The 13,935-nt window shown below is 38.2% G+C and overlaps 1 protein-coding gene across 1 annotated transcript; it reads left to right on the top strand.

Moving 5' to 3' along the window:
- Window positions 1-5,345: 5,345 nt before the first annotated feature.
- LOC130217034 (major histocompatibility complex class I-related gene protein-like) lies at window positions 5,346-7,362 on the top strand. The gene is made up of 3 exons (XM_056449018.1): window positions 5,346-5,425; window positions 6,555-6,827; window positions 7,235-7,362. The coding sequence occupies exons 1-3, from the start codon at window positions 5,350-5,352 to the stop codon at window positions 7,360-7,362; spliced, it is 477 nt and encodes a 158-aa protein (XP_056304993.1). The 5' UTR covers window positions 5,346-5,349.
- Window positions 7,363-13,935: the final 6,573 nt, after the last annotated feature.

Here is a 13,935-nt window from a genome sequence, read left to right as displayed (position 1 = left end):
TGCGTGAGATGTCACTGGGGTGGAACCTTACCAAAAGGTACAAATTTGTACCTAAAAGCTCCATATTAATACCTCAGGGGTACATATTGGTACCTTAGAAATACAGAAGTGTTCCTCTTGAAATGTGTAGGTACTGATATATACTTTTGAGGTACAAATATGGACTCTTTAAGTAAAAATGTCTACCTTTTAAAAAGGTTCCACCCCAGTGACAGCTCGCGCACCTTTATTTCTGAGAGTGTAGTATATCTTCAGTTATTTCCCTTTAGTATGCACTGCTAAGGACTTAATTTAAACGACTTTAAAAGTGATTGCTATTTATTTGCACCCTCAGATTTAAGATATTGAAATAGTCAGATCTAAAGCAGAACTCCTATAAAAATCAATACATTACCTGAAGGCTTATTTGTTGAGCTTTCAGATGATGTGTACATTTCAAGTTCCCATTATTTACATTCAGACTTGTTTTGTGGATCATGGGCCCATATAGGCAAGCATCCCAACATTTTTTCAAGTACAAGCTGCCGGTTATTAAAATAGAGAGCGTTTCAGTTGCAGAAGATAAGAAGAGCGGATGAGGATTAGGAAGATGCCTGTCAGAGAGGAATATAAGAGACTTACAGTGTGGTGGGACTGGAGAGGGCAGAAGTGCTGCCAATTTCTCAGTTAGACTCATCTGGCAGAAATTAAACAGGAAGTAATGAAACACTCTTGGATGCAGGTAAACCCTACAGAACAGGGGTCACCCAGCTCGGTCCTTACTACATTTTTTAGGTTTAAAACAAATTATATGGGCTGAATTTAAACAAACAAGTTAAAATGAGTCATGTTTAATAGTAACTTGTGTAGATTCAGCCCAGGGGTGGCACTGTGGCCTCTCAGCAAGAAGGTCACTGGTTTGAGTCCCGGCTGGGTCAGTTGGTGTTTCTGTGTGGAGTTTGCATGTTCTCCCTGTGTTGGTGTGGGTTTCCTCCGGGTGCTCCGGTTTCCCCCACAGTCCAAACACATGCGCTATAGGGGAATTGATCAACTAAACTGGCCGTTGTGTATGAGTGAGTGTGTGTGTGTGTGTGTGCGTGTGTGTGTGTGTGTCTGTGTGTGAATGAGTGTTTCCCAGAACTGGGTTGCAGCTGGACGGGCACCTGCTGTGTAAAACACATGCTGGAATAATTACCGGTTCATTCCACTGTGGACACCTCTGATAAATAAGGTACTAAACCGAAGGAAGATGAATGAATTAATAAATTTAGCCCATATACACTGCTTGCAAACACTTACACAGAAAAAAATAACTCTTAACTAATCCTCGTAACAATTTGCACAAACAAATTACTATCTTATGTCAGGCACAATTTACTTAATTAATTTCGAAGTGTAAGGTTAAACATGAAGTAAAATTTAATTGAATATCTTTAATTTTGAGTCTAAAGTTAATCAAGTATTGTCATGTGTTGTTTTAGCAGCAGGAACATTGCTTTTATCAGTTTGAATAGATCTTATTATAGCTACAAGTTAGTACATTTGGTATAAAAGAGTTTGATGAAGACACATCTCCACTGATATGAAATGTGCCAATACATTTTTTTACGCCATTTTAAAATATTCTCCTCTTAATCCTGTAAACTACACATCCATTACGACATATCTAAAATTAAAATGACTTAATATTGCTAGCTTTGCTACCATTAGAAAATATTTAAACATCACAACTGAATGAATATTAATATTTTCCACTCATTTCATATATAACATCAAGTAAATGTGTAAATATTAAATATTTGCCTGGAAAATTCCAGTTATCCTTAACATTTAATATTGCAAGTTAACAATAGTGAGAGTAAATATATTAGATTTCACTACACCAAACAGTCATTACTAACAGTGTGTCTTGAACAATTTAGTAAATCATTCATTCATCCATTTTCATTCAGCTTATTTCTCTATAGCGCATGTGTTTGGGCTGTGGGGGAAACCGGAGCACTCGGAGGAAACCCACACCAACACGAGGAGAACATGTGAACTCCACACAGAAACACCAACTGACTTAGTGGTTAGCACTGTGGCCTCACACCAAGAAGTTCACTGGTTCAAGCCTTGACTGAGTCATCGTGTCACCCTTTCTTTTTTTAAAAGAAAACAGACCTTAAACGCGTCAATTTTGCAATGGCATACAGTTCACCGGGTTACTGGCAAACTAAAAGTCCTTTAGCTTACTAACGCACATACCCTATAGCAGGTGTGCTCAACCCTGTTCCTGGAGATCGACCTTCCTGCTGATTTCAGATGCAACCCATATTAAACACACCTGCCTGTAATTATCAAGTGCTCTTCAGGTCCTGATTAATTGGTTCAGGTGTGTTTGATCAGGGTTGGAGCTGAACTCTATAGGAAGGCAGATCTCCAGGAACAGGGTTGAGCAGCCTATAGAAAAGAGGAGAGGGATGTTACAAGAATAAGAGGGCACACAGGGTTGAATATGTCTTTATACTGGATTGAGAAAAGCACAGTGATGGAGATGTGGAGAAGAGAAGAGTAGATCATGCTTTAACATCCCTCTCTCCATCTCATACTTCTCGCATTGCATTAAAGATAGCACAACAAAGATTGGGGGGGCAAATATAAGTGATGTTCTTGAAAAAAACTACAGAATATAAGGAACAGAAACTCATAACACTTAAAAACAACAAAATATATTAAATATAAAATGAGGTTTTTATATAAACAGAGCTCTAGATCAGCGGTTCCCAACAGGGGGGTCACGGCCCACAAGGGGGCCTCAGCGAGCTTTGTGGGGGGTGGGGGTGGGGGGTCGCGTCATATTTAAAAAAACTCTTAACAGTGGACAATTAGGAGAATGATCATGTTGCGTTAGTTCATTATATCCCGTAGCTTAGTAGTCCTCAACCACCGGGCCGTGGATTAATTGGTACCGGGCCACACATGAAATCGTTAATTATTTCTGTTTTATTTATTATTTGAGTCTGAACGATCTTTTATTTTGAAAAATGAGCGTATTCTCTCACTTAACGCCACGGGACTTGTCTCGGTCACTTGAGCACCAAAATTTAACCCACAAATAGCAAATGAGTAAGAAACAGACGTCTTTAGAGAGTTTCTTTCCTAAGGGAAAAAGGCCCAGTGAACGACCCACGAACTGCCAAGGAATAGATCCGCAACCCACTGTCAACAAATCAGGTGAATCCAGCATGGCTGTGCAGGAAGTTCAACTGATAGAGATTGCAAATGACGGCGGCAAATCGCGTATTTCTAGTGTTTGCACAAGCTCGTACCAATAACCCGGGGCCGCGACGCGAGCGCACCGCGAGTCACGTGACCGGGCCGCGACGGCCCTTAAACACCCTTATTCCCCTTATACACCAGTGTGAATACTGATATTTTTGTCATTGAATTTCAAATAGGGTCAATTTAAAGGCCAAAGGTTTAAGCTTTTCAGTTACAAATGGCCTACTGATGTTTTGCTTTTATATTTTACTTTAGGCTATTATTCATTCATTCATTTTCTTTTTGGGTTAATCCCTTTATTAATCCCTGGTTGCCACAGCAGAATGAACCGCCAATTTATGTTTTATGCAGCGAATGCTCTTTCAGCTGCAACCCATCTCTGGGAAACATTAGGCTATTATTTGTGCATAAACGGATCTAGATATAGTAATAAACACACCGTTTGTTTGAAAACAACAATATATCATTAAATGTGGAGGGGCCTTACATTATTTTCCGGGGGAAAAGGGGGTCTCAGGCAAAAAAGGTTGGAAAGCACTGCTCTAGATCATTGGTTCACTCTCCAGGCCAGTGGGTGGCGGTGGTGCTGCCGAAAGCTGTTTGCCAACTGCCAATAAAAGCAAAAGAAGTCGGCGTTCGCTTTCAGTTTGTAAAGAACTGTAAATATCCACACGGGGTTTGACAATTATAGCCACGAGTTTCAACAAAGCTTGGCTCTGCTTTCTGTTCATCTCCTTCATGTGACTTTACCTTCATTTCGAGCAGATAAATGATCAGCTTTATTTTTAATACGAAGAACGAAAGTGAAAGTAGCTCGCTTCATCGCGAAATCACGGTCAATTTATGAATGAGCTGAAAGTATGGTAAAATAGCTATAAAATAACCCTTCTGTCAATATTTCATTGACATATTACTCTAGTGCTGTTTATATAATGTATGTGTTTTCAACACGATAGCTGTAATAACTGATGTCTTTGCCATGATGACAGTACCCAATATTATAGTAGTTATTCTGCAAGATATGGAGAGACAGACAGCATCTAGAAATGCAGAGGTGAACTATAGAAACCGGCTGTACGTCAGAAGTATAAGCATTTTTCATTCATTCATTCATTTTCCTTCGGCTTAGTCCCTTTTTTAATTAGGGGTCGCCACAGGGGAATGAACTGACAACTATTCCAGCATATGTTTTACACAGCGGATGCCCTTCCGGCTGCAACCCAGTTCTGGAAAACACCCATACAATCTCATCGAGTTATTACTGTGAGGGTTAGGGTTACCACTTTTAACACAAAAAAAATAAGGGAGGCATACCGCAGAGGGGGCCCACATCCCCAATCACAGGCCCAATAGCATGCCAGTGGTGGTAAATCGCAACTTAATATATGTTTTCAGAAGAGTGTGAACACATGGACATTAAAATAAACTACTGAAATCTGTGTAAACAGATGCAGTCAGTCTTTCTCTCTTACAACTCTGCTGAGATAGCTGATGTTATGTTTAATAGTGTGAGGAGAACATACTAATGAACTTAATTTTAAAGGGTGGAATTGATAGCAGGTTTTGGCTAAAATATTTGTCATTATTTGCTGTAGCACATATTCAAACATGGAATCAGCACACACATAAACTAGATACAAACATTAGCTAGTAGTTTACATATAGCAAATATTTCTAATTTAAAAATATGGAAAGTTGCAGTTTACTAGTTTATTTTCTTTACATGGGCATTATGTTGTTTATTAATGTATTAAATGTAATGTTTCATGTAATAAATGAATGCTTATGTGCTTGATTAACCTTAACAAACAAATCATAATATTGCATTGGAGTATGATCCACTTACATTGTGTTTACAGAATGTTTACTAATTACAACGTGTGACCCAGTGTGTGAAAACCAGGCCAAATCTAATTCTGAGATAAAGTTTGACTGTAGCCATTCATTTCCCTGTGATCTCAGTTGTTGACATGGTTTTACTCAGTTAATATTAAATACATATATTATTATTATTATTATTATTATTATTATTATTATTATTTTCACAGACTGTTCTTTATTTCATGTAGAAACAGTGTAGACATCAGTGAAATCAAGGCTTTTCTGATGATCATGGACGTCAAGGTTTTGACTTTGCTTTCTGTTTTTCTTCTTTATGGGACTTTACCTTCATGTCGAGCAGGTAAATGATGAACTTTTAAGCGTTTACTAGAGAAATGAAAGTGAAAGCAGCTTTCTTACTGCCATTTCAGAGACACATTGCGCTAAAAAACTAGAAAGGCTTGAATTACAGACGTAGTACGTTAAATATTAACGCTTATTTACACTGGGAGATTACTTACTCAAGTGGTTATTTGGCTCTTTGCACAGCTAGAGTTTTTCTCGCTATTTTCTCTTTCACATGGTTGTTTTTACAGCATCGATGTTGTATTGTATAACAATACATTCAGTTAAATAGATTTAAGCATTCATTTAGTTGTTCAAGCGTTAAACGAGATGAAGGACGGTCGTAACCGCTAGCGCCGTCAGTATAGCAACAGGCTAACGTTAGCGCAGAAATTCCATTGAAAATACTGAGGTAAAATAAAGTGTCATGTTGTAAATACATGGCGGGGGGAAATGTGATTTAATGCTGTGCTTCTTGTACAATATGAGACCCACTTCATATCGTATATCTAACATTAAGTGAGCATCGCTGATTTTTAAAGTAATCAGATCTTAAACGTCACAGTTTTGTAATGGAAAGACAGTTCACCGGAAGCCCTGGGGCTACCTGGCTGAAAATTAAAAGTCCGTGTGCGTATAGCCCGTTAACGTTTAAACAGGAGTTTGTTTCCTCAACCTGTAATGATTTTGTCCAAAAACTGAAGTACAAAATAAAAAATACTGTGACAAAAGTGTATTACGTCGATGGATTTGTTTGATAAGGATTGATTGAATGAGAGTTGGTTTTATATTCGCACATTCGTTCCCATATTGTTTACCGCTCTACTGTGAATCATGGGTGTGAAATCAACTTCACAACAACATTAGCGCTATTTAATTGACCGTGAGCAATGCTGTACTGTGACAGGCTGCTAATATGATTTCCCTATTTAGAATGTGCAAGTAATCCTTTTCTGAAATTATATTATTAAGGAGAATGTCTGACTGTATGATCAACTTTACCTCAGGGTATTTCTCTTGGATTTGGGATTTTGTCTGTTGTTTCTCAGAAAACATATTCTTCAGCTCTTATATGAATGTGCATTCATATATGATTTTAGTCAATAGTAATTTAGTGGATATTTTTTGTTGCTCTTCATCTTCAGAGAAGCACTCTCTGTATTACATCTACACCGTTTTGTCCAGACCTGTGGATCTGCCAGGCATTTATACGTTCTCTGCTATGGGTCTGGTAGATGACAGACAGATTGATTCTTATAACAGCAAAGACCAGAGAAAGATTCCCAAACAGCAGTGGATGAAGGAGAAAATGCAGGAGGATTACTGGGAGAAAGGCACTCAGTCAAGAAAGAACAAAGAGCAGTGGTTTAGTGTGAACGTCAACATACTGATGGACCGCATGAGACACAATGCATCAGGTGAAAAAATGCACACACTGGTATTCAGGGTGAGTCGTACGTGAGAGAGGATTTGCACATTCTCATTCAGGATGAACTCGTGAATTTTAAACATTCAAAACTTTTTGTACACTCTTATATATTTGCAAATGGTGTTTTGCATTTGTGAAACGTATTTTATGAAAATGTATTTTTATTTTGTGCATGTGAATTGTTTTTGTAAGTATAAATAAATATTTTACGTACGTGAATTTGGCTACGCATGTGTACATCGTGTCTTTTGCGTGAATTCTCCATAGAGAAAGCCTAAAAAACAAAGACAGTCCATATCAACTTGATTGTTCACTTTATAACTGTGAACTTCCTCCACTGCTCCACTGTGATGTCTTCATTTATAGGTTATTTTTTATGTTTTTTCATTTGAACAGATGGAAAATGCAAGAACTGCCTGCCAAACCTAAATTGGATCTGCGTAGTGGCTGGAGCTGTGCTTATGCTGGGCGTCGTTGCTTTACTGCTTCGAGTCTTCCTGAAGAAAAAGACCATTGGTGAATGATCAGATCAGTTTTCTGGAGTGTTTAAAGGTAGATCTGTCTCATCCTAACAACAACATTTGATTTATATATAAATATATAAATCAAATGTTCCAAACTCCATCATTTCTTTGTGCAAATTACATTGTTTTACACAAACACACATTTAAAGACATTGAGAACATTACATAATCTACTCTAAAACATCAAATCACTTACATAAGCTAACACGTATCATTTATAAATCATGTAAATAAATGAATAATGAGGCGATTTATTAAGAAATGAAATGTAATATTTATTAGGAAATGAAAAAAAATCATACTTTACTACTAATATTAACAATATTAATGATGATGATGATGATGATGATTATTATTAGGTAGGATATTGTTTATTTATTTATTATTTTTTAGAAAAGTCTACTTTTACAATTTGACACATGGACACTTCTGCAGAAATGTTCTACCCTGCAGGCCCTTGTCATATACAGTGCAGATATTTCATAAATAACCCGCTATACATTAAAAGCATTAACGTATGCTTTTAGTTTTCACAAGCTTTGGAGACGTAACATAAATTCCGCTTTTAAAAAATAGGTCACCTATAGCTTTCATTATGAGGCTGTGTGCAAAATGACATCAAAGTGCACTGCGAAGGGAGCACAACTGTAAACATGAAGATCGCTAAAACTGAACTGTAAGAATAATCTGAAAGCAAATTACACCTAAGAGAGACGACTTTAATGCTTTATTTTAAATCATTCCCAGTTTAAATGTCAGAATGTTCTAAATGAATAGGGCATAGGGGGGATAACGGAATAGAACACAGCTCCACAGCTCCAGAGGTGTACAGTAGTTGCAAGTGCTCAAGTTTCCGAATGTTCGTTGGAACGATGTATTTGGGAAATGCCAAATCAGCTAACTATGTATGTAACGACAGAACTTGCGACTTTAGTTGGCTAACGATGGTTTTGGGAAACGCACCCCTGATTATCAGTTGACTTTTCTGCCAGTAATGAATTACATTAACAAAACCATATTGTGTGCGTGTGCGTGTGCGTGTGCATGTGCGTGTGTGTGTGTGTTTGTTTCAGACTCGAGGCAAAGACTATCAGGATCATGGTCACCGTTATACCAGATCCACGCTGAGTCAGAGGATGAGTATCAGTGAGGGATCTGTGGTACCCGTCAATATCAAACCAACATTGTGTTATTTTACTTTATACCTATTATATACAATATAATATAGGTGGGAACAGTATTTGGTGTCTATAGGGTTTTATATATAGGGTTGGGGATATAGGGTTGGTTTTATATATATATATATTTGGTTCTTCAAACAATTTTGCTGATCATATTGAGATATGTGGATGAATTAATCTGAGATTTCAGTGTCTTTAGGTGACATGGTGGCTCGATGGTTAATTCAATTCAATTCATCTTTATTTTGATAGCACTTTTACAATGTAGATTGTGTCAAAGCCGCTTAACACAGTCCAGATTTCAGAGAACAAAGCACTGGTTAGCACTGTGGCCTCACAGCAAGAAGGCCACTGCTTCGAGCCCCAGCTGGGTCAGTTTCTGTGTGGAGTTTGCATGTTCTCCCAGTGTTGGCGTGGGTTTCCCCCATAGTCCAAACACATGCGCTATAGGGGAATTGATGAACTAAACTGGCCGTAGTGAATGAGTGTGTACGGGTGTTTCCCAGAACTGGGTTGCAGCTGGAAGGGCATCCGCTGTGTAAAACATATGCTGGATAAGTTGGCGGTTCATTCCGCTGTGGCGACCCCTGATTAATAAAGTGACTAAACCGAAAAGAAAATGAATGAATGAATTACATATGGTTCATATTGAGAGCTCTAGCAGGAGTGTAAGAGCAGAAGCAGTAGTCATTAATATTCACGATCCTTGCAACTAGGCTAAAAAGCAGGCCAAACACTATCAACAATCAGTTTAAGCATAAAGCATACTAAGCACTTTCAGAAATACTTCAATCTTCAAGCTACTTCAGTACTCCTCAGCATTATGTCTGTCCTGGAAAACATTTTTATTAAATCTGACTGATCTTTCTCTTATTGTGGAGGTCAGTCTGGTCTCTCTCTGCTAAAAACACACAGATGTTCATCAATGATAAGCCTGGAAGGGCATCCGCCGTGTAAAACATATGCTGGAATAATTGGCGGTTCATTCCGCTGTGGCGACCTCTGAAATAGAGACTAAGTGAATGAATGAATAATACATTGATTGGTTGGTGGAGTCGTGACATCACCTGATTAATATTCAGTTATCAGTCATGTAAGCTACATTACGTGAACGTTAAATGATATGAGATGATGTATAATGATCGTTACATCATCATTATTGTAAATTATAGCGAGTAAATGTTCATTTAAAGGAGCTAAAGTTACGAGCGGGCTGATGACATTGGGGAAAGTTCAATATCAGGGAAAAACAGTTCACTTTTGGTTAATCTGTGGTATAAAGAGAGGAAACTAAAGCTTGTTCCTCATGCAGAAGCAGTATTCTGTGGTTTATGTTTGTTATGTTCATTGTTTGTAATGTGTAGCTGTGTCAGACTGTGATGTGGTGCTTGTTCTCTATTAATCCCTCTATGGAGAAACTCCTTCAATACCATTCTGCTTTACAAATGAATCATACCAAACATAATTCAAGTTTTCTAAGATAATCTAATCATCCTGGATTCTGATTGGTCAGTCGAGACATTTCAAGGTAATGTTATTTCCAGATAACAACCTCTGAATATAGCACAGTGAATACATTCACATCCATATATTATGGTACATATATACAGTATTCTTGTCTGTCTATAACTCTTGCTCCATTTAGCTGGTGTCTTGGGTCGTCTTTGTGTGTAAGTAAAGATTTAATAAAGTATTACAGCTCAGATCAGTGATTTGTGTCTGTGTTTTACGTTGTGTGGCAGGTAGCCGTGTCATAAGTGGGATAAAGTACATCCAGTCGGCTATTTGCTTTCAGTCTTGTACAACAGTGCTGTTTAAAAACGACTGGTACAGTATGTGTTATTGTGTTGTATCCCTCATGTAAATCATTTATAATACTCTCAGATTAATTTCACCGTTTCTCCAACAGGGGGAGACACTGCTACTGAAACTGAAGGTGATTATTATATATTCTTATATATCTCATATGTTTATATCTCTTTTTTAAACAGCTTTCATACAGCATTTATTCTGCTTTAAAGCAGTTTGTTTAGGTTATTGATGGTTTTTGTAGCATGTACTCCATTTAAAGCCAGCTGTCTTCTACCTCTGATGGGGCAGACTCCATCTTTTTCCAAGCTCATTTCTGTTAATTTTTTCAGGCTTTATTGTGGGATTGTCTGGTTTGTTTAGGTCTCTATAACCAGCCAGTGATAAGCAAAGTGATTCAGCAAAATTAACATTAATTTGAGCGGCGTTCATTTGACAGGTCCATTTGCGACCCTCCCAATGGATATTGCATAAGACAAAATCATCAAGCAGGGGCCACTGACACTAAATTCATCCTCTGGACGAAACACGGAATTATAGGACCAGCACTGTAAACATTGCAGTAACATGCTGTGGACTACACACCTCCAGCTGTTGCTGCGATATCAAAGTGCAGAAATGGTGTAAACGTCACTTAAATATCATTCAGTTCAGTTTAATTTAAACAATTAAAAGCAGATTAGGCATTAAACAACATCACAATCTCTTTCAGAGTAATATGCTCAAGTGTCCTCCTAGGCTTCAGCTCATGGCAGCATGTAAACACCGTGGAGATGCTTCTCTGCTTCAGCCTATGTAACCCGGTGAGAGATAAAACACTGCAGTCCTCTGTAGGGCACCCTCATGTTGTCTGTAATAGTGTTGTCCCGCTACTGGAGTTTTAACAACGTCCATTTCCCGCTAACATTGAAGCGCCGCTGAGCGCGATCTTAATCACCGCTGATTTGCCATAGTGTTCACCAGTGCTCAACAGAAATTACTGTGATTGGCTGTGAAGGTCATCAGTTCACCGCTCTTCACCGAGTGCAAACACAGATACACGAACACTGCAGCGTTTTAAAACCGGAAAGATCAGTCAATTCATCAGCAGATTGCTCATCTGTATTTACATTCGGTAAACATCGGTGAAGAGCAGTGAACTGATGACCTTCACAGCCAATCACAGCCATTTCTGTTGAGCACCAGTGAACACAATGGCCAATCAGCGCTGTTTAAGAATGCACTCAACAATGCTTAAATGTTAGCGGGAAATGGACGGTTTTCATGAAATTCAGTATCGTGACATGTCTAATTTAGTGAAAGAATCAGTTCATTAACTTGAGTTTGATAAATGGCATCTAAAACGTGTTTTTGGGAAACAAAGCGTTAGCTAACTCATGCCATTTCCTTTAACTTGACTGAAAATGAGCTCTGATATCACTTTTTTCACTATACACTCAGAACGGACCTTCAGGTCACTGGGAAAGCGGTGAAATGCTAAATTTGTGTCGCTTTCTCTTCGCTGATAAGATATACAGTCAGGTACACAATGTGTGACTCTTCCGGGTTTCTTCCTTCCGCAGCCTCGATTTCGTTTTTTAATGGCGGCCGCGTTAAATCAGGCTATGTGGCTCAACCAATCAGAAACAAGGATCAGAACTAATTTTTTTATGAAAATGAACAACATATATTGACTTGAAGAACTCATCCAGGGGCGTCGGTAGAGCCAATTTACTGGGGCACGTGCCCCCCAAAAAGCAGGCTACTTGCTTGTCATGCACCGCTCATGCGTTGTAAATCAGGTGTAACAGCCTTTTTTGTTTTGCAAATCGACAAAACTAAAGTTTAAACAAAATTACGGTGATCTTACTAAGCATGCCTCCTGATAGATTATTTTGTATGAAGCAGAAAGGAGGGATGACGAGTCAGAGAGGTAAAGACTTAATAAACCTAATTATCTGCCATGTGTCAAGTCTAAGACAACAGATTGAATATTGCATCACTCAAGTTGTGTCTAAACATTGCTTTCCAGTTACATTTAAGAATATTTAGAATAATAATTGTATAATAACAACAATACTTTATATATATATATATATATATATATATATATATATATATAATCATATATGATCATATATAATATATATAATATATGATCACATCACCCCAATTGTATCCTCCTTACACTGGCTGCCTGTTAAGTTTCGTATTGAATTTAAAATATTGCTTCTTACATATAAAGCTTTAAATAATCTAGCTCCTGTTTATCTAACCAATCTTCTGTCTCGCTACAATCCAACTCGCTCTTTAAGATCTCAAAACTCAGGGCTTCTGGTAGTACCTAGAATAGCAAAGTCGAGTAAAGGAGGTCGAGCCTTCTCATTTATAGCTCCTAAACTCTGGAATAGCCTTCCTGATAACGTCCGAGGCTCAGACACACTCTCCCAATTCAAAACTAGATTAAAGACCTATCTGTTCAGTAAAGCATACACTTAGTGCACCACTTAGGGGGCTTCCACACAGGTTATGCATCTTGTTGATATACACTGTGAACATCAGCTACGCTAATTATTTTCTTTATTCTCCATTTCCACCTGGGGATACTCTTCCCGAGGCCCTCAGACTATGCAGAGTCACTGATTCGACCCAAGACCAACGACGAGATGATCCCAAGGTTTCCATATCCTGGACCTGGCCGAATCCTGAACAACTACTGCGATGGTCATGGCGGAGTGGAGAACATGAGACTGATTCCTGTGACGCTCCAGAGACAGACGAGTCTTCGCTGAGGCCAGCTTCCAGCCTCCTCCACTGAGACTGCAGCTCTGCACAAGACGTTTGGCCAGCGGAGAAATTAAAATGGTCGTGCCCAACTGAGCCTGGTTTCTCTCAAGGTTTTTTTTCTTCACTTCCACCTTTAGTGAAGTTTTTTTCCCTCTCCGCTGTCGCCACTGGCTTGCATGGTTCAGGATCTGTAGAGCTGCGCATCGTTGGATTTGCTCTTCAGTGTTTGGACTCTCAGTAGTGATTATTAAACCACACTGAACTGAGCTAAACTGAACTGAACTTAAACACTACAAACTGAACTACACTGTTCCTATTTACTGTGACCTTTTATGTGAAGCTGCTTTGACACAATCTACATTGTATAAGCGCTATACAAATAAAGGGGAATTGAATTGAATATATATATATATATATATATATTTTTTTTTTTTTAAGAGGGGGTGCCCCAGTAGAGCTTTATGTCTAGCAACGCCCCTGCACTCATCAATGCCTTTAGTTTCATGTGGTGTCTGTCAATGTTTTATCTCCATGGTCACCAGTTTAAGCGTGTCATTGTCAGCTCTGCTAAACAGTAAAACCACTTCCTGTGGCATTTCCTTGAGCGATTCTCGACACAGAGCTGAAGGTGGATTTACATGCATATATATATATATATATATATATATATATATATATATATATATATATATATATATATATCCATATATATATATAATATATATATTATGTATGTAATATGTATTATATATATATATATAATACACACATATATGTAGCTGTGTGTGTGTGTGGGTGTGTGTGTGTTAGACCTGTT

Source organism: Danio aesculapii, chromosome 3 (assembly GCF_903798145.1).
Source record: "Danio aesculapii chromosome 3, fDanAes4.1, whole genome shotgun sequence".
Classification (NCBI taxonomy): domain Eukaryota; kingdom Metazoa; phylum Chordata; class Actinopteri; order Cypriniformes; family Danionidae; genus Danio; species Danio aesculapii.
Note: the sequence above shows the minus strand (reverse complement) of the source record. Positions and strands in the feature narration are given on the sequence as shown.